The sequence below is a fragment of the Mus musculus genome, chromosome 9 (genome assembly GCF_000001635.26).
Source record: "Mus musculus strain C57BL/6J chromosome 9, GRCm38.p6 C57BL/6J".
In the NCBI taxonomy this organism is placed as follows: Eukaryota; Metazoa; Chordata; class Mammalia; order Rodentia; family Muridae; genus Mus; species Mus musculus.
Window position 1 is genome coordinate 6965898 of NC_000075.6, and position 22325 is coordinate 6988222.

General features: G+C 39.3%; 1 protein-coding gene across 6 annotated transcripts in view; it reads right to left on the bottom strand.

The window, feature by feature from the left end:
* Window positions 1-22325, bottom strand: part of Dync2h1 (dynein cytoplasmic 2 heavy chain 1) — a 249757-nt gene that overhangs the window by 37348 nt on the left and 190084 nt on the right. For all 6 annotated transcript variants that reach the window (NM_029851.3, XM_006509827.4, XM_030244008.1 and 3 more), the window contains 2 exons: window positions 17493-17609; window positions 1183-1392 (listed from right to left, as the gene is read on the bottom strand). In NM_029851.3, coding sequence (NP_084127.2) covers window positions 1183-1392; window positions 17493-17609 — 327 coding nt within the window. The remainder of the gene's footprint in view (window positions 1-1182; window positions 1393-17492; window positions 17610-22325) is intronic.

The window sequence follows — 22325 nt, forward strand, 5'->3', positions numbered from 1 at the left end:
ACATATGCATGCTATACACATACACACACATATATACAAACTTTCATGTAAGCCAAGATTGTGCCTCCAAAACCTCATCCTCAATAACTGTACCAAATAAAACCTAAAAAAATTCAAATGACACTAGACTAAGAATGTAAAGGCTTAATTTAAAAAATACTTAGTGACCTCAAAGAGAATTCACACAAGGATGCAAAGGGTGGAAGTCCATTTGAGATCTGGTTGAGAAAGCAAGGTATTTAGATGAGATGTTCAGAAAAAAAGGTTGAGATTCTAAAGAAGGAGGAGGAGGAGGAGGAGGAGGAGGAGGAGGAGGAGGAGGAGGAGGAGGAGGAAAAGTAGATAGCAATCGTGAAAGTGAAAAGCTCAATAAAGAAAAAAAAAAAAAACCTGGCAAGACTCACAGAGTCAAAATCTAGCCAGCTTCTAGGAAAGAATTTCAGTAACTGAAGACAAACTTGAGACACTATTAGACACTATTACATTAGGCAGAAATAATAAAGATCAATTGTTTCAACAAGGAAACTACACAAGAATGCAAGGTATACAAGAGATAAAAACCAAGAGAAAACCTACCCAATGACAAGGAAGGAGGAGAACCCCCAAGTCTCAGGGAAGGCCTAGACATCCATGTTTGGAAAAGCAATTAGGACCCTAAATAGACATGACAACCTACTGAGAAGATCATCTCCTCCCCTTTGTTTCTGTATAAGTGAGGTGAAAGACATGGATTGTATTACTTTCTAAAGTGGTCCAGTTACTTAGTGAGAGGCACAGGCACACTCACAACCCAACTGGCTTGAAACCAAGTAGAGGCCCTGATTTTAGTTTAAGTTGCTAGGAAACAACTTTGAGCTTAGACGGTCAAAATTTGTTTTGGTAGGTTACCAACATGTTAGAGAAAACTTGTTCCAGAGTGAAATAAAAATGGATTGTATTACATATGTTCTAAAGAGATGGCCATAGAAGAGACTGTAGGCTGAGATCCTAGCGAATTATAAACTTGCCTCAAGCTGATTTAATGCTTCCACTGGACTCACTGTTAGTCTTTCAACCAAGACATTGTATCTACATAGCTTTCACAGCTCAACTTGAGTTTTCTGTTACTATTAACTACAGGATCCCTGGTAACACATCTCACAAAAGGAGATCAGACAAAACGATGCCCTATGACTGGCTTACCTTCTGGTTTAATAAAGCACTTGCCAGCTTTTGTACTTCTGAACTCAGTAAAGTAGTTCCCCTGATGACTTTGCTGAGGGCAGCAAGCGACTGATGAACACTTTGTACCAAGCGGATGGCATTGAACTGCTCAAGAATGATGAACGATAATATTGGAGATCCTTGTCGATCATTAGGTGGTGATACTTTTTGATGAATTAGGTTTGAATTCTAGAAGAATAAGGTCATGTTACAGTTAATAAGGACAAAGTCAATGATACACCAAAGTATATAAGAGGTCAAAAATCACCCATAAGTTCATTTTTTTGAATACTGTATTTTATGAACGGAAGAACCGAGTCTACAAATATAGATTCCTGGACCTTACCAAATTTTAGAGGTATGTGAGGTGGGAACAGAATAGCAAAACAGGATTCACCAAGGACCAATAGTCAGTGTATGAGGAAGGCATAGAGAAAGGGAACCTTTTAAAGTAGGTTGTCAAAGCAACCTACTGCTGCAGACTATCCCCTTTTTGGGTCTCCTATCTTCGTGGAACAGGTCTCTGGTTGCAGGTGGACAAGGAGTTGGCGAATGACAAACAGAAGTGACACACGAGATTGTGTAGAATCAGAATGTAATTTGTCAAATTAAGCATCAAACTTTTTATACAGAAGAAAATAGGGAAGTTGCGTGACACACCAGAAAGGTACAAAGAGATTACTGGATTCTTACACAAAACAGAGAAATGCAAACACAGGACTGGCAGGAACCAACTGGGATAAAATTCAATGTTTAACAACTGGGATCAAAAACACCTCTGCCTAAGGTTCACTTAATCTTAGAAGCCAGGGTTAAGGGCTTCCGGCCCTTGCCATAGCTCCTATTCTAGTCTATTGTTAAGTCCACCTTCCCCCTAGGCCATTGTAAATACTTGTTTATGGGTGTAACTCAGCTATCTATAGTTCTAAGTATCTACTCTGATTCCTTCTTAGATCACAAACTTCCTTCTTCCTAGATAATGGTAAATTCCTGTGTAGGGCAGTGACTTGGCTATCCATGCCCAGACTCAGATCAAGGACTGCCTAGAATCTAACTTAGCTATATGTCAAAAATATCTATCTGTAGGAGCACTCATAATAAAGCAATATTAAGGGAAAGCACACAGATCCGTTTACCAACTAAAGCAAGGACATTGGAGCATTTGTTATACAGGATGCCACAGTTCCAGGAGATTAAGTTTCTGTGAACTTTTTGCCTCGGGACAGTGCCCAGGTTTTCGGGGCCTGTTGCACTTGTCACTACTGGAGTGGATGTAGCAACCTACCTTACAGAACAACTGGCTACCCTGGCGATCCAATTTGCTATACCCAGACGTGGGGACAAATACGGCTTACAAAGCTGACTCTTTTACACATGGCAAAAACTATTCCTTTCACATCAATTTACTGGTTTTACCAAATTACTGAAAATATTATTATTCAAAAAAGCAGTCATAATCTTATGTTTTTTCTCTAGTTTAGCTACAACTGAGCTATATAACTTGAGCAATGAACCAAGACAAGTATGTGGTAAGTAATGATTTCAGTTGGAAGTGCTGAAGAATGGAAACAGAAGGCAAACATAGGCCCAAGTAGGAGTTCCTTGACACAGTAGTGAGCCTGGAGCTAACACATTGTTTTTGTTAATAGATTATTCTTTCTTACCATTTTTAAAGAGTATTCAAGGCATGCACAAATGTATTGGTATAAAAGAATTAAGGGGTACACACAAAGGTGAAATGTCCCCTTTATAGTGGTGTCACCCAGCATGGTATCTCTCCCCAAGGGAACCTTATCGCCTTGGTGTTTGTTGGTTCCCAGGACCAGCCTTATGCAGATGCACAGCATCAGGCTCCAGTTAAGTTTACCTGGCACCTTGGGCATCAGCTAAGACATCCCTCGGCCTGGTGGCAGGCAGGCTGGAGCAGTAACTGAGAGCTTATATCCTGAGACCCAATGAGGCAGAAAGAGAGAGCGAAAACTAACTGGGAATGACCCAAGTCTTTCTGAAATCTCAAATCCTGTCCCCATTGACACACCTCCTCCAGCAAGAACATAACTCCACATCCTTCCCAGTTCTTCCAAAATGGTAACCACATATTCAAACATTCTAACCACCCAGTTCAAATGCCTGCTATGTGTTTTGATTTGAACAGAATCTTACAGAGAACAAGTCACTTGAACAACTTAAGTTTCCTGAGATAGGCAGTGGCTAGAGCTTTGTTGGGACTGACTCACTAGGGACTCGTTGGGACCAGGGGTGATGCTGGCTGAGCTCCAGAAGTTGTGCAAAGCACCCTGAGAACTGCAAGGACAACAGAGAAAGGCTTCTGTCCAACCACGGCCATATCCTAAGCATATTCTTGGCTCTGAGGACTCTACAGATACAGAGTCAGCCACCACATTTCACCCAAAAGAAGCAGGACAATGCTCAGAAAGAAAGAAATGATCAATTTAAAATCATTTTTTAAGTATAAGAATATTAGAAAAAAAGTTTTAATTATTTTATCACTATAGATTGTTAGTCTATTTAACATCAATTATTCTTTTGAAATTAATCTATTTAATCTATAATTTTGATTAGATACACAAATCTACTTGTCAGTATAGACAAAACATCATTTCTAGTTTAACCCATGTTCAGGGAAAAAAAAAGTTGGCCATGTCTTTTTCTCACAATAAACTCTAAGAGTCAAAGAGGCATGTTTCATGGATGTCACTTGAATAATTTAAATGAGAATTAATGGAAGTGCTGGAGCTGTAGAAGGTGTAAATTTGTCAGGAAGTCAGTAATTCTCAGTAATTGTTGCCATCAGCCAGGTACTAAAAGTTACAAGGGTGAAGCTCTTATGAAATAAAAGTGTAAAACACGATCTGACCTCTCAGTGCGCATGTGTCACGTGAGAGCAGAGCCTCTGAGGTTATGCTTGTCAGCAGTTCTGTTTTTAAAAATCACTGTTTTACAAGCTTAGTATTAGCAATTTTCTTTATGGAAATACTAAAAAATATGATAAAAAATAAGGTAAGCTGTGCATGTGACATTGCAAAAACTGGCAGAATAATGCATGACTAACAATCAATGAAATGTAGTGTTAAAATGTATAACTATACTAAATACAATTTCCTTTAAAAAGTTATAGTCACTAACATGCATGCCAATCTAAAAATTCACAAAGCTGTAGAGAAAGATAAATAATGTTCAAAACATGTTTGAGCCTATAATCTGATCTTCATTGGCTATCCCTAATCCCTCTGTGAAGATGAGCTGTACATCTGAGTATCTGGTGATGTGTACTCTGCATTCAAATACCCAGAACCCTTGACAAAGCCCCCAGCAAATTGTTCCCACAACATAACTTAATTCAGTTTAAGCTCTGGCTAGCTTCTTAATTGAATCTCTTCTTTACAATTATCAATTTGGCCTCTATAAAACACAAATCACTCTTTATTACCTCTGTGTCCCTTTAATCATCTTAACTAAAAATAACATATAACCACTGCTGTATGTGATAGTAAGTCTCTTTCAAGCTGGTCTTAATAACAAAGATGGCAAACTGGCCTTTCTCCCTAGAATACCACCCCCCTGATACCATCAAGAATTCTTTACTTAACACATCAACAAAAACATCCAAAAGCAATCTTGGCTTTCCTCTGAACAGAGTAATTCTGTCATTTGATTTTGAATAAAGAACATGAAAGTAACTTGACTATATGTCCAACAATTGTCTTTCTTAGTCACTAGCCCTTTGTACAGCCTCTATCATACAGCAGACCTTCCATCCATACTGACAATGAAGGAAAAAGCTAGTAAAAATTCTGAAGTGATTCCAAAATTACTTAATGAGATAAGATGTGAACTTGGATAACTCCTTAGTGTACAAATGTATTGATGTGTATACTAATGTAATGTAAACAATGATTCATTGTTTAACAAGAGAATTCCTATGGATTCAAGATGCATATTTAACTTGCCTAGTTTAAAATATAGTTTCATATTTTACATTGAGGACACCTTTGCAAATAAAAAGTTTGTGGCTGGGTTGGTGTTGCCATTTCTCCTTTGTTAGCATGCAGAGGACCTTCCAGGACTAAAGACATAAGGATGAAAGCTCTATGTAGGCACAAGCTCTACTTCTCCATGTTCAATGAGATAAATAGGTCTTAAACATCGAGGCCCTTATCACCAGTTTGTGGAGATCAACCTATAGCCTTGGCAATAGCCTAAACTGTTTGGGCGTTTCCTTTAGCCAACAACACAATTAGAAGTAACCCAATCCCAGTCCTGGAAGCTTCATTTGGTGGCAAGAGAAGTCCAGTTTGGGATCTATTTCTCCTATTATAAATGTGTGTGTGTGTGTGTGTGTGTGTGTGTGTGTGTGTGTGTGTGTGTGTATGTATATATATCCAGACTATCTTTCGAATGATCCTTGATTTTAGCTGTCTGTCTCCATATTCCTTGCCTTGTTTTCCCTCCCTCCCTCAATTGATCCTCCCAATCCAGTCCTGACTCTATCCAGAACCATCTATTCTACTTACTTTTCCTAGGAAGATCTGTCTATCCCTGCTATTCAATTTGTACCCAATGTCTGTGGTTCTACAGATTATAGCTTGGTTATCATTCAAAGCTTGTGGGAATAACCAACCAATATCAGATTTGATTTAAGGTCCACTCCACAGAATGGAACCCATACCTGATATTACTTGGGTAGCTAAGAACCCGAGAGTAGGTAGCCCAGTTACCTAGGGTTAAATCAAAGGCTTTATTAAAACAAACAAACAAACTAACTAACTAACTAACTAACTAACTACACTTATGGGATGGTTTGTATATCCTTGGACCAGGGAGTGGCACCATCTGGAGGTGTGGCCTTGTTGGAATAGGTGTAACCTGGTTGGAATGGGTGTGTCACTGTGGGTGTGGGCATAAGATCCCCACCCTATTTGCCTGGAAGTCAGTCTTCCTCTAGCAGCCTTTGTATGAAGATATAGAACTCTCAGCTATGCCTGCACCATGCCTGCCAGGACACTGCCACGCTCTCACCTTGATGATAATGGACGGAACTTCTGACTGGACCTGTAAGCCAGCCCCAATTAAATGTTGTTTTTATAAGACTTGCCTTGGTCATGGTGTCTGTTCAGAGCAGTAAAACTCTAACTAATACAACTTACTAATCTGATGGCCCTGCTCAGCCATTATTAGAGAAGCTTCCTACTGCAGAAGATGGGAACAAATACAGAGACCCACAACGAGACATTATGCAGAGAGAAACCTTGGAACATTCAGTCCTAGATGGGATGTCTCCATTGTATCCCTCCATCAGGTCTCAGAGAACTCTGTGGAGAGGAGGCAGAAAAAGCATAAGAGCCATAGGGGATGAAGGACACCAAGGAAACAAGGCCCACTAAATTAACATGACTCAAGCTTAAATGAAATACAGAGACTGAAGCAGCATCAACAAGACCTGCACAGATCTGCAGCAGGTGCTTTGTACATGTGATGGCTTCCACTTTAGTATTTTTATAGACTACTTGAATGTGTCAAAAAGAGAGTAGGCCTGTTTCTTGTACCTTCTGTTTGTTTGTTTGTTTTGTCCAATTCCAATGTGTTACTCTTTGCTTTACATATTATATTGCTTCATATCATATCATATCATATCATATCATATCATATCATATCAATCACTATCCCAGAGAAGCCTGTTTGTTTTCTAATGAGACTGATAGGGACTGAATTTGGATTGGAGGAGGTGGGAAGGAAGTGAGAGGTGTAAAGGAAGGGAAACTGAAATCAGGATATATTATATGAGAAAAAAATCAACTATTTTCTTTTTTTAAAAAAAAAATTTATTAGATATTTTCTTTATTTACATTTCAATTGCTATCCCCAAAGTCCCCTATACCCTCCCCCCACCCTACTGCCCTACGCACTCACTCCCACTTCTTGGCCCTGGCATTCTCCTGTACTGGGGCATATAGTTTCCAATATCTAGGGGCCTCTCTTCCCAATGATGGCCAACTAGGCCATCTTCTGCTACGTATGCAGCTAGAGATAACGAGCTCTGGGGGTACTGATTAGTCCATATTGTTGTTCCACCTATAGGGTTGCAGACCCCTTCAGCTCCTTGAGTACTTTCTCTGGCTCCTCCATTGGGGTCCCTGTGTTCCATCCTATAGATGATTGTGAGCATCCACTTCTGTATTTGGCAGGCACTGGCATAGCCTCACAAGAGACAGCTATATCAGGGTCCTTTCAGCAAAATCTTGCTGGCATATGCACTAGGGTCTGTGTTTGGTGGCTAATTATGTGATGGACCCCCGGGTGGAACAGTCTTTGAATGGCCCATCCTTTCGTCTTAGATCCAAACTTTGTCTCTGTAACTCCTTCCATGGGTATTTTATTCCCTATACTAGAGAGGAATGAAGTATCCACAGGTTGGTCTTTCTTCTTCTTGATTTTCTTGTGTTTTGCAAATTGTATCTTGGGTATTCTAGGTTTCTGGGCTAATATCCATTTATCAGGCAGTGCGTATCAAGTGACTTCTTTTGTGATTGGATTATCTCACTCAGGATGGTATCCTCCAGATACATCCATTTGTCTAAGAATTTCATGAATTCAGCCACACAGTGGTGGCACAAACCTTTAATCCCAGCACTTGGGAGGCAGAGGCAGGTGAATTTCTGAGTTTGAGGCCAGCCTGGTCTACAAAGTGAGTTCCAGAACAGCCAGAGCTATACAGAGAAACCCTGTCTTAAAAAGAAAAAAAAAAAAAACCAAAAAGAACAACAACAACAACAAAAAAAACCAAAAAAAGAATTTCATAAATTCATTGTTTTTAATAGCTGAGTTGTACTCCATTGTGTAAATGTACCCCGTTTTCTGTATTCATTCCTCTGTTGAGGGGCATCTGGGTTCTTTCCAGCTTCTGGCTATTATACATAGGGATGATATGAACATAGTGGAGTATGTGTCCTTATTACCAGTTTGAACATCTTCTGGGTATATGCACAGGAGAGGTATTGCTAGCTCTTTCGGTAGTACTATGTCCAATTTTCTGAGGAACCGCCAGACTGATTTCCAGAGTGCTTGTACCAGCTTGCAATCCCACCAGCAATGGAGGGGTGTTCCTCTTTCTCCACATCCTCGCCAGCATCTGCTGTCACCTGAATTTTTGATCCTAGCCATTCTGACTGATGTGAGGTGGAATCTCAGGGTTGTTTTGATTTGCATTTCCCTGATGATTAAGGATGTTGAACATTTTTTCAAGTGCTTCTCAACCCTTCAGTATTCCTAAGTTGACAATTCTTTGGTTAGCTCTGTACCCCATTTTTAATGGGGATATTTGTATTTCTGGAGTTCAGCTTCTTGAGCTCTTTGTATATATTTAATATTAGTCCTCTATCAGATTTAGAATTAGTAAAAATTCTTTCCCATTCTGTTGGTGGCCTTTTTGTCTTATTGACAGTATCTTTTGCCCTACAGAAGCTTTGCAATTTTATGAGGTCCCATTTGTCCATTCTTGATCTTATAGCACAGGCCATTGTTGTTCTATTTAGGAATTTTTCCACAGTGCCTATATTTTCCAGGATCTTCCCCACTTTCTCTTCCATAAATTTCAGTGTCTCTGGTTTTATGTGGAGGTCTTTGATCCAGGTAGACTTGAGCTTTGTACAAGGAGATGAGAATGGATCAATTCGCATTAAGCTACATGCTAACTGCCAGTCGTGGCAGCACAATTTGTTGAAAATGTTGTCTTTTTTCCACTGGATGGTTTTAGCTTTTTTGTCAAAGATCAAGTAACCATAGGTGTGTGGGTTCATTTCTGGGTCTTCAATTCTACTCCATTGATCTACCTGTCTTTTGCTTACCAGTACCATGCAGTTTTTATCACAATTCCTCTGCAGTACAGCTTGAGGTCAGGCATGGTGATTCCCCAAGAGGTCCTTTTATTGTTGACAATAGTTTTTGCTATACTAGGTTTTTTTGTTACTCCAGATGAATTTGCAAATTGCCCTTTCTAAGTCAGTGAAGAATGGAGTTGGAATTTTGATGGAAATTGCATTGAATCTGTAGATTGCTTTCAGCAGGATAGCCATTTTTTTTAAAATTAGGTATTTTCTTCATTTACATTTCCAATGCTATCCCAAAAGTCCCTCATACCCTCCGCCCCACTCCCCTACCCACCCACTCCCACTTCTTGGCCATTTTTACTATATTAATCCTGCCAATCAATGAGCATGAGAGATCTTCAATTTCTTTCTTCAGAGACTTAAGTTCTTGTCATAGAGATCTTTCACTTCCTTAGAGTCACACCAAGGGATGTTATATTATTTGTGACTATTGTGATGGGTGTTGTTTCCCTAATTTCTTTCTCATCCTGTTCATCCTTTGTGGAGAAAGGCCACTGATTTGTTTGAGTCAATTTTATATCTAGCTACTGCACTGAAGCTGTTTATCAGGTTTAGGAGTTCTCTGGTGGAATTTTTAGGGTCACTTATATATACTATCATATCTGCAAGTAGTGATATTTTGACTTCTTCCTTTCCAATTTGTATCCCCTTGATCTCCTTTTGTTGTCAAATTGCTCTGGCTAGAACTTCATATACTATATTAATAGCTAGGGAGAAAGTAGGCAGCCTTGTCTAGTCCCTGATTTTAGTGGGATTGCTTCCAGCCTCTCTCCATTCACTTTGAATGTTGGCTACTGGTTTGCTGTACATTGTTTTTATTATGTTTAGGTATGGGCTTTGAATTGCTGACCTTTCCATGACTTTTATCATAAATGGGTGTTGGATTTTGTCAAATGCTTTCACAGCATCTAAGGAGATGATTAGGTATTTTTTTGACTTTGAGTTTGGTTATATAGTGGATTACGTTGATGGATTTCTGTATATTATACCATCCCTGCATCCCTGGGATGAAGCCTACTTGGTCATGATGGATGATCTTTTTGATGTGATCTTTAATTTGGTTTGCAAGGATTTTATTCAGTATTTTTGCATCGATATTCATAAAGGAAACTGGTCTGAAGTTCTTTCTTTGTTGGATCTTTGTGTGGTATAGGTATCAGAGTAATTGTGGCTTCATAGAATGAATTGGATACAGTACCTTCTGTTTCTATTTTGTGGAATAGTTTGACGAGCGTTGGAATTAGGTCTTCTTTAAAGGTCTGATAGAACTCTGCACTAAACCCATCTGGTCCTGGGGTTTTTTTGGTTGGGAGACTATTAATGACTGCTTCTATTTCTTTAGGGGAAATGCGACTGTTAAGATCGTTAATCCGATCCTGATTTAACTTTTACTTGGTATCTGTCTAGGAAGTTGTCCATTCCATCCAGGTTTTCCAGTTTTGTAGAATATAGCCTTTTGTAGTATGATCTGATGATGTTTTAGATTTCCTCAGGATCTGTTGCCTTTTTCACTTCTGATTTTGTTAATTAGTATACTGTCCCTGTGGGTTTATCTTTCTTTTTGATTTTTTCCTCAAAGAACCAGCTCCTGGTTTAGTTGATTCTTTGAATAGTTCGTTTTTGTTTCCAATTGGATGATTTCAGCCCTAAGGTTGATTATTTCCTGCTGTCTACTCCTCTTGGGTGAATTTGCTTCATTTCTTTCTAGAGCTTCTAGGTGTGCTGTCAGACTGCTAGTGTATGCTCTCTCTAGTTTCTTTTTGCAGGCACTCAGGGCTATCAGTTTTCTTCTTATGACTCCTTTCATTGTTTCCCATAAGTTTGGGTATGTTGTGGCTTCATTTTCATTAAACTCCAAAATGTCTTTAATTTCTTTATTTCTTCATTGACCAAGGTATCATTGAGGAGAGTGTTGCTCAGTTTCCACATGAATGTTGGCTGTCTATTATTTATGCTGTTACTGAAGATCAGCCTTAGTCCATGGTGATCTGATAGGCTGCATGGGATAATTTCAAAATTCTTGTACCTGTTAAGGCCTGTTTTGTGACCGATTGTATGGTCAATTTTGGAGGAGGTACCATGAGGTGCTGAGAAGAAGGTATATCCTTTTGTTTTTGGATAAAATGTTCTGTAGATATCTATTAAATCCATTTGTTTCATAATTTCTGTTAGTTTCAATGTGTCTCTGTATAGTTTCAGTTTCCAGGATATGTCCATTGGTGAGAGTGGGGTGTTGACGTCTCTCACTATTATTGTGTGAGGTGCATTCTGTGCTTTGAGCTTTATTAAAGTTTCTCTAATGAATGTGGCGGCCCTTGTATTTGGAGCATATATATTCAGAGTTAAGAGTTCATCTTGGTAGATATTACCTTTGATGAGTATGAAGTGTGCCTCCTTGTATTTTTGATAACTTTGGATTGGAAGTCAATTTTATTCGATATTAGAATGGCTACTCCAGCTTGTTAATTGGGACCATTTGCTTAGAAAATTGTTTTCCAGCCTTTTACTCTTAGGCAGTGTTTGTATTTGTTCCTGAGGTGGGTTTCCTGTAAGCAGCAAAATGTTGGGTCCTGTTTGTGTAGCCAGTCTATTAGTCTATGTCTTTGTATTTGGGAATTGAGTCCATTGATGTTAAGAGAAATCAAAGAAAACTAATTGTTGCTTCCTGTCATTTTTGTTTTTAAAGTTGGGATTCTGTTCTTGTTGCTGTCTTCTTTTAGTTTTGTTGAAGGATTACTTTCTTGCTTTTTCTAGGATGTCGTTTCCATCTTTGTGTTGGTGTTTTCCCTTTATTATTCTTTGAAGGGCTGGATTTGTGGAAAGATATTATGTGAATTTTGTTTTGTCATGGACTACTTTGTTTTTTCCATCTATGGTAACTGGGAGTTTTGCTGGGTATAGTAGCCTGGGCTGGCATTTATGTTCTCTTAGTGTCTGTATAACATCTGTCCAGGATCTTCTGGCTTTTATAGTCTCTGGTGAGAAGTCTGGAGTAATTGTAATAGGCCTACCTTTATATGTTACTTGATATGTTACTTGCCTTTATATGTTACCTTTTTCCCTTACTGCTTTTAGTATTCTGTCTGTATTTAGTGCATTTGTTGTTCTGATTATTATGTGTCAGGAGGAATTTTTTTTCTGGTCCAGTCTATTTGGAGTTCTGTAGGCTTCTTGTATGTTCATGGGCATCTCCTTTAGGTTATGGAAGTTTTCTTCTGTAATTGTGTTGAAGATATTTGCTGGCCCTTTAAGTTGAAAATCTTCATTCTCATCTACTCTTATTATCCATAGGTTTGGTCTTCTCATTGTGTCCTGGATTTCCTGGATGTTTCGAGTTAGGATCTTTTTGCATTTTGAATTTTCTTTGATTGATGTGTCCATGTTCCCTATGGAACCTTCTGCACCTGGAATTTTCTTTTCTATCTCTTGTATTCTGTTGCTGATGCTCATATCTATGGTTCCTGATTTCTTTCCTAGATTCACAGGGTTTCTATCTCCAGAGTTATCTCCTTTTGGGTTTTCTTTATAGTTTCTACTTCCATTTTTAGATCTTGGATGGTTTTGTTCAATTCCATCCCGTTAGGTTGTGTTTTCGTGTAATTCTTTAAGAGATTTTTGTGTTTCTTCTACCTGTTTAGCAGTGTTTGCCTGTTGTTCTTTAAGGACTTCTATCTGTTTAGCAGTGTTCTCCTGTATTTCTTTAAGTGAGTTATTAATGCCCTTCTTAAAATCTTCTACCACCATCATGACATATGTTTTTAAATCCGAGTCTTGCTTTTCGGGTGTGTTGGGGTATCTAGGACTCGTTGTGGTGGGCGTACTGGGTTCTGATGATGTCCACTGTTCTTGGTTTCTGTTAGTAAGATTCCTACATTTGCCTTTCACCATCTGATAATCTCTGGTGTTAATGTTCAAGCTGTCTCTGGTTGGTGCTTGTTCCTCCTGTGATTCTGTTAGCCTTTGTCAGCACTCTTGGGAGTCCAACTCTCACCTGAGTTCCAGTGGTCAGAGCACTCTCTGCAGGCAAGCTCTCCTCTTGCAGGACAGGTGTCCAGGAGTCTGTAGCCCTGATCCACCTCCTGAGTCCTGGGGTCAGAGCCCTCCCTGTAGGCCAACTTTCCTCTTGCAAGGAAGGTGCCCAGGAGCTTGGGTCTCAGCTCCACCTCCTGACTGAGGATGAAGGTCAGATGGGACCCTGTCCAAGAAGCTCTCTTGCTTCTGTAGCCCACACACTCTCAGGTGATCATGAGGTCCTGGGTGTCCTAGGGGTTGTGTGGCATGGAGAGTCCTCTGGGACCCCAAATGCCCTGGGCTGTGTTCATGCACAAGATGGCTGGGCTGGCCCCGACCTGTGATCCTGAGGTGATCCCGAGGTCCTGCGGAGTGGAGAGTACTCTAGGGCCCCTGGTGGTCTCCACATGGTTCAGAAGGAAGATGGCAAGGGTGGCCCCTACCAGAATGGATCCCAGCCTCTGGTTGGGTGGGGTTCCTTTGTCCCTGTTCCTGCTGGCACAAGACCCTCTGTGATTCTTTGGAGCTGATGTTACGTTCCACCCACCCGTGATCAGCAGGTGATCCCGAGGTCCTGAGGCATGGAGAGTGCTCTGGAGCCCCTACCGGCCCCGCCGAGTTCAGAAGCAAAATCATCTATTTTCAATAAAAACATTAACTAAAAATATAGTTTTAAAAAAATGGCTACATTATAACCTAAAAGGACTGACACATGAAAACGGAAATTAGCAGCAAGCCAAATAGCACTGGGGCAAAATTGGGCTTTCCCGAGCTTCTACAGGGTTGACCAAGTTAAGGGACTGAGAAGAAAGAGTATTTACAAAGTTCCAGAGACAGACCCTACCATGATATACTCATCTAATATTGAGGTTTGCTCTACTCTGGAAGAGGCTATGCAGCCACTTATGGGTTTTCTTCCAGGAAATTAATTTATTAAGGATAGCTTGAAAAACAGATATATAGTAGAAACAAATCTAGAACTTCGTGGAGTGACTCATAACAGGAAGCATAAAATGTAAATCATAGTTATGGTTTCTGGAAGGCAATGGGAAAGAATGATAGGACATGATAAATTTGAGACTTGGCTACTAGCAATATTACATGAACACACTGGGCATGGTGGCTTATGCCTGTAACCCTAGAGCACAGAAAGTGGAGCAGGAAGATCAAGGAGTTCATGGCCACTCTTGAATCATAGTGATTTTGAGGACAGCCTAGGCTTCATGATGTCCTATGTGAGATAACAATTTAAATAATAAATAATTAACACTTGTTTTACAGAAAACAACTAAAATGAAGCTTAAAAAGGTACACTGGTTTGTAGACAAAATGTCATATTTATCTGCTACACTTCTGAATCCTGAGTTTGACAAGACAAGAAAGCTCTGAGCCCAACAGATGGTATGAGAATGAAAAGAGTGAAGGAGACAGGTGGTGTCTGAGCATCTATCTGTATGTAGGCCAAGCGGACAATGCACTGCACAGCTGGAACTAGACATACTATGGAGATAGGTTTTTCACTTTTGAAAAAGATTTATTCATTTTATTTTATTTTCTGTGTATAAGAGTTTTATCCATGTGTGTCTATGTACCACGTGTGTACAGTGTCCATAAACATCTAAGAGGTCAACAGATCTCCCAGATCTGAAGTTAAGAACAGTTATAAGCCAGCACATGAGTGTTGGAAACTAAGTCCAGGTTTCTGTAAGAGCAGCTGGTGCTTTAACAGCTGAGCCATCCCTCCAGTGCCCCAGGGAGAGGTTTTAGCTGTAAAATTTTATGTTTGTATGGCCTTAAATTGATATGGCTCTTTAAAGAAGCAATTATTAAGCACCCACAGCTAGTGAGGTACTTGATACCTCATAGTGTGTGCTTAAGTGGATGAGGTACACATGTGCATGGAAACTTCTGAGCATCAAGAAGATAGATTAAAAAACACACACACAAAATGCTTATACTCACACATATTACAGTGAAGTTGAATAGTAGAGGTATAACATACAAGAGGAAAAAAAAAAAAACCAAACCAATCATCCTCAAAAGAGTGACAATCAGATTAGCAAGCATCAATACAAATATCAACACTTTTTCCCAAGAGTTGAAGAAAAATAACTGAATGCTAAAAATGGGTGTGCAGCTACGCTTTTTGTCAATTAGTTACACATGATGATAAAAGAAAGATGTTCTCAGAAGCAAAGAGATGGTGCTATACAAAGAACGGTTGGGATATTTGGGAAAGGCTTTAAGCAAGAGAGGTTGCTCTCTCATAGCCAGACACCACCTGTTCTGCGCCTTTCAATGACTAAGATTTCACAGCGCAAAGAAAACATTAAGAGATGCACATGCTGTTCACTTCTGAATTATAGCAATGCTCAGGTTGTATTTATTTGGCTTTAATCCCCCTGCCTAAAACCTGCATACATGAACTCACAGTAAGACAATGCCCCAGCAAGAGGTATGGGAGGTGCCACATTCCTGCCCTAGCTCAGGAGCAATTGTTAGCTAAGAGCCACTAAAAGAAGCAGAGTTAGACTTCTGTGGAGTGTGGCCTCTGGTAGGTAAATCACTCTCCACTACATGGTCCACACACCCAAGAGTATATGTGCATGCAAACTAGACAACAGGGTTTAAAAAAAAAGACACAAAGCTGCATGGATCTAGAAGAGGGGTGGAGAGAACAATGGGTGGCCAATATGCTCAAAATACAGTGTATCAAGCTCTCAAAAAATTAAGATAAATCTTCTCAAATATTCAACCTGACATGCCTAAGTAGTCCTAGCCTAAGCATCTACTATTAATTCTGCTAAAGTCATTTTTGAGTGTAGCCAGAACTCTCCTATTAACTGTTCATTGAAAGTAATGGTCATCATTATTCCCAGAAGCAGCTCTGCTAAACTAATTTGATTCCTATGGACTGAAAACTCAATGTGCAGCATAGCTGTCATTAGAGATGACCGAGCCCGCTAATCTGGATGCATTCTGTAGACCTATTTTCTTTCTCTTTTTAGAATAAGCTCCTTTGTTATTTGCATCTTTAAAATAAACACTAAAAATATGTTATTTTTCTACATATTCTACTCATAAGTAGGAATGACCAATGGGTCCAGAACACAGACATCCAAGAACAATGTTATCCTAGTGTTTTTAAGATCTGTACTAGAAATAGCTAGTACTTATCAAGTACTAATATGGTGTAGGCTTCACAAGAATTAACTAGTCTATCTGCTATGACAGTTTATGATTTCCTCTATTTCACCAACAGAAAATAGGCAAAAGAAGATGAATTAGGATGGGCAGAGCCGATCTAGAAGTATAGATGGATTTAAAGCCAACGATGTATCCCCTGCTCCACTGTAAGACTACAAATATTGAACGTCAGCAGGAGAATACCTGCTTTTTGTTCTTTTAGCAATACTTTGTGTTACATAGCTAGTATGGCTTTGTTATATACACAATGATAATCTATGATACTAATCTAGTTAAAAGTACATGGCAAACATCATTAGAGCTGAGAAGAAGGGACGCCTTCAAGGTTGGGAGTGTGGCTCAGTGCACTGAGACCCAGGGCTGGACTCCCAGTGCCATGTAAAAGCTGGGCTGGCATGGCAGCCTAGTAATGATCCCAGCACATGGGAAGCAGACAAGGAGTCCCAGGTACAGAGCTACCTAGACTAACCAAAGAGATCACCTTCAAGATCAGTGACAGACATTGCCTCAAGGTGGAGAGAAATGGAAGACACCACCAAAAGACCATGTTAGGCTCTCACATACACTTAGAATGTCAACACATGTGTCGCCAGGCACACACATGCATACATACCACAAGTACATAGCCTATGCAAAAAAGTGCTTAAATGAAACTTCTTTTCTTACTATGTCTCCTATCTCAGTTATTTTGTTAGTAGAAGCTTTTTGTTTTACTTAGTTCATTTGCTCAAAATTTATTAGGACCTTTTGATTTGAAAACTAAATGTAATGAGGTAAAACTTTTACACACATGGTTAATATCATATACGTTATAAAATCACAAAATGATTTGCTAAAGTCTTTAATTGAAAATTTGGTTAAATTTGTGGACATTTGGTTACAACAAAGAATAAAGACTAACCCCGGTGTGAACTGATAGGAAGCAGGGAGAACAAACTTTGTGCCTGACTGTGAGACTTGGGAACAATGTTTGCTGTGCCTGTCTTTTTGCTCAGAACAAGCAGGGCCTGGATTTGGGTTGCAATGTAACCCAAATATCTGTGTGACTCAGGATAAGCAGGCCATGGATATCTTTGTGAGTTGGGCAAAACAGAACAGCCCCAGGGAGCTAGTGAGAGTAGCAGAAGGGAAAGGTATAAATGTTTCAATTCTCCCATGACAAACCTGGTTCAGCTTTTTCCAAAGATTCAGAACTGGAGAAAGTTCATTAGACCAGATTTCTCTGTCAAATTTGCAACCGGCTGTGACCGATCTTCCCAAGATCCTGAGCTGGGAGATGACCTGAGTGAAGAGAACATGTCACAATGAGTCATGTACAGTAACTAAGTTCCACCAGGGACACAGCACAGTGCACAGCCACAGAGTCTGTAACAACAGAAGCATGTGTACGTGGGTGTGATCCGTGGATCTCGAACATTTTGTTTGAACATCTGGATTCATTCAAATAGTTAAAAAGACTAGAGACAGAAAGTCGAGGAAAAGCATTCTAAGACTAAATACATCCATGGTTGTTAGAAAAGCTGCTTTTTTATCCAGGAAGTGCACACTGTGCCATTATTAATATCTTCCTAGTCTCTCTTGTCCATTTCAAAATTTACAGTGCTTTTCAATTCGATTGATTTAAATCTTATCCTTTCAAAATGCTGCCAGCATATTTAAAGACACAGCACAAGCTGGTGATGGATTTTACATAGATTTTTCATACTTAATTTTCAGTTTTCATTTTAATATTTCATCCACACAAAGATCCAAAGAAATACATATTGGCCAATTAATGAAAGTGAAGCTAGGTAACCATTCCTTCCTACTGGAGCCTTTGCTGCTGTAGCTTCAATACTATTAGCGTCTTTGCTGTGCTCATCAAAATCAATCACTTGCATTTTCTTTGCTAAATGAAATCATGTCTATTGGGTCCTATTTTAAAAACATTTGTCTCCTTAACATTTGCTAAAGATGACCCAGAACATGACCAATACTATACCATGGACATTGTCTCAGTTAGGGTTTTACTGCTGTGAACAGACACCATGACCAAGGCAAGTCTTGATAAAACAACATTTAATTGGGGCTGGCTTACAGGTTCAGAGGTTCAGTTCATTATCATCAAGGTGGGAGCATGGCAGCATCCAGGCAGGCATGGCACAGGTAGAGCTGAGAGTTCTATGTCTTCACCCAAAGGCTGCTAGTGGAAGACTGACTTCCAGGCAACTAGGTTGAGGATCTTATGCCCACACCCACAGTGACACACCCATTCCGACCAGTTCACACCTATTCCAACAAGGCCATACCTCCAGATGGTGCCACTCCCTGGTCCAAGGATATACAAACCATCACAGGCATGGTAGTGACTATAAAATGGCTCGGCTAGTCAGTAATTTTGCCTAGTAATATTCCAACCAACCAGAAAAATTCTGTTATCATACGGCTTATCTAAGATAAACGAAGTGAGTTCAAGAAACCTAGGTGCATGCTTCATAGGGCAGAATCTTAAACTTCAACACCTGCAGCCTGCTAATACCTTCACGTTTTGAAGAGCTATAAGCTGTCCTTTTTTTTTTTTTTTTGGTAGCATATGTACTTTACTAAGCTATACTCTTACTTTACTAAAGCTGAAATAAAATAAGGACTATTAATCTTTCTGAAAGAAAGTGCTACTTAATTGCTAAGCATACATGATCACACTGCTGGATTCAACTCCTAGAGCTTTTGATTGATTTCCTAGTCAGGAAGCACTGTGGAGTCGCAGCTCTGCTGCCTCTGTTTTCCTGACGAGCCGTTTCCATTTGCTGAAGCTGAACTCCACACAGCACTTAATATGCCAGCATTGCTTCACTACAAAATGTCCCTAACTGGTAGTCAGGAGACATGGTATTCTAACTCTGGTAACACTTACAATCACTTATTTGTGTTTTAAATTTATTAAAGACAGCAGAAAACAAGAATGTAAAGAAAAAAAAAAACAGAAAAAAAGTACATTTTTTTTTTAAACTATATAAAAGAAATGTTGGCTAGGATTCTCGCACCCCATGGTCATGTTTTCTGTTCTAGAAAGATGTCATGACACACACATATAAAAATCCTGCAATGATTCTCTTATAAATAGAGAACAATAAACAAGGACGTTCAAACACACAAAGACATTTCTGTTAAAGAACAACAGGAATGGCTGTAAAAGTAGGTCATCTACTAACTCTAATACACTTTTTTTTCTTAATAAAGTTCAGATAAAATATTTAGTAAACATGCTTCAATCCAGTTAAAGTCTAAAGTATATACACAAAAATTTGTTGTGTAAATTAGAGATTTGTTGTTTGAATGTTAGAATATAAAAAATGGAGGAGGTAAATTTTTATTATATCCACGTCTCTTCAAATGTGAGTCACATGCAAGGCTACATTAAAATATTGGTTATTTTGGAGATATTTCATCCAAGACCCAAAGTGAAACAAACTGCTATGTTAAGGATTTATATGATCATTTTTCAAGTCAATGTGGTATTAAAAGCCAGAAAATAAGTCAAAAGGTGTACAGCTTTTATGATTTTAACACAAGCAAAAGTAAAAACTAAACCTCTCCTCAAAAGATGTTTAAATTCAAACTAAGGCTAGTGAATAAGCCAGTTTCCAAGCCTAGGTTGCATTACCTAAATAACAGGTTGACTACTCATTATATCTATCGAACATTTTGGGCTTAATTCTGGTTAATGCTAAGGAATTAAGACCTGATGTCAACCAGTTAACGATACAAAATGCTTCCTGGGCATGAAGAGATGTCATTATGTTCTTCTGTTTCTCTATGGATTACTAATGGGCTTCTCAGGCACCCTGCTCAAGTGAGACCACACCTTTTTAATGAATGAATGTGCTAATAAGACAGGTTCTACACTTTTACTATCTTGGGTTTACTATGAGGGTTAATCTTGTTGTCAACTTGACTATACTTGGACTTAAGCTAAGACCTCAGCAAATGGGCACAGCCGGAGAGATTTTCTTGAATGGATCATCTGAGATGGGAAGACTTGCCTTAATCTGGGCCACATCTGCTGCTTAAAGCCTACTTAGGGGGAACAAGGAAGCTTTGCTCTTAGCCTGCTCACTCTTTGTGCTCTTGCTGGAAAGTTCATCTGTTCTGTCGCCAAGACAAATCTTGGCAGATGTTAGAACCTACTGATTAAGGACTCCAGTGTAGACTGAAGGGCAACTAAAGCAGCCAGCTTCATGAACTGAATAACAACCAGGTCTTGCCTTTCGGTCAGGAGACAGCCATTGTCAGAGCTACCTACAGTCTGTAAGGCACTCTAATAATCTCTCTTTATATATCTGTATGCAATGTACCAATTCTGTTTCTTTACGGAACCCTGACCAATACACTGCTAGATAATTACTTAGACTCGATACTTAAACATAATATCTCAGCCATCCTAATACTTTGACTTTTTTTTTAAAGAATCATATTTGAAAACACCTTGGCAGCTAATTAGTAAACTAAATATGCCTATTGTTTTATTCACCCATTTCACAACTTGGTTATGTGGTGAGGTGAAATAGTGTATAAGTATGCACCAAATCTACTTTGTTGGAATTGTTTGGCAGTTAATTTTAGGAGCCCCAAAGTAGAAACATTCTAAACTCTCTTCATGACTTGATAAAGAAACTGGGGCATGGCCAAACAATGGAATACTATTCAGCACTTAAAAGGAAGCAACTACAGATACACGTAAGAACACTGACAAATTTTATAATTATTGTTAGTAAACCTAATAAAACACTATAGTTTTTATATTTTTTATAAAATATTCTAGAAAATGTGAACTAATTTAAATTAATGAAAAGGAGTGAGTGCTTCATGGGGTTGGGGGATGGAGTAGAACATGTAAAGGAAATGGACAAGAGAAATGTGTTCACTGTCTAGACATGCCTGGTGACAGTCTCAAGTGTAAATAGGTCACAGCACATAAACTATACAATATAAATATTATGTCTGGAATAAATGCCAAAACAACCCTAATCAAGCTATAGAAAGTGAGAAAAGTGCTCACTAAGGTCAGGCAGCTTTTGGAATATCTGTCTAGGATGGCTACAACATAGGTCTAGTACCAGTTTAAAGTATTTGTTATTCTGGTTACCACTGTTAAAGGTTTATGTATATCAATATCCTCAGAAAGACTCATGTACTGAAAGGATGGTCTCATCTCATGAGCACTCACTGAGCTGCAGGAAGTGGATGAAACATTGCTGAATGGCCCATGAGGAAGGACGGAAGAGGCTCATGAGATCTTTGATGGCTCTATATTGGTACAACACCTTCTATCTTAAGTTCCTCCCACCATGATGCTGTGCCTAACACCGACACCTCTGGGATCAGTCTTTCCCTCATCTCCCCCATGTGCTATCTGTCACACAGGCACAATATTGCTGCAGGTACTCAACAGATGTGCTGCTTCTGTCCCCACAGGCCTTGACTCTGGATCTCAGGAAGGATCCAGGAATTGGAACGCTCTAATGTGTTAAAATTTCTAACTACTCTTCCACATCCCTCAAATGTTTTCTCTTGGCTTTTATAATCCTGTCTCTTTATAGTTCTACCCCCACCCCTCAGAAAGCACCAATTTCCCATAGAAATTGTTTGATTCGTACTAAGGGTGAGCCTGTCATGTATGGCCTCCCATTTCAAAGGCATATGATGTCTTTAGCTAATACTCTCACAGAGGAAGGCAGGTGTTGAACTCTGTGTGTGTGTGTGTGTGTGTGTGTGTGTGTGTGTGTGTGTGTGTATCAGTGAGTGACAGGGTCAAGGCACACAGATATTCTTTAGATGTTTTTAAATTTAAAGATTAGCTTCACTATCGAAACTTTCAATGATAAAGGTAGGCATCAGTCACACCTGTCAGCTGTCAATGTCTTCCGGAACTTGCCTTATCCATCCCTACTAGACTCTCCAGCCCAGAGCATCAACCCACAGCCACTATTCCTCCTAACAAATGCAAAAAGTAGTTAC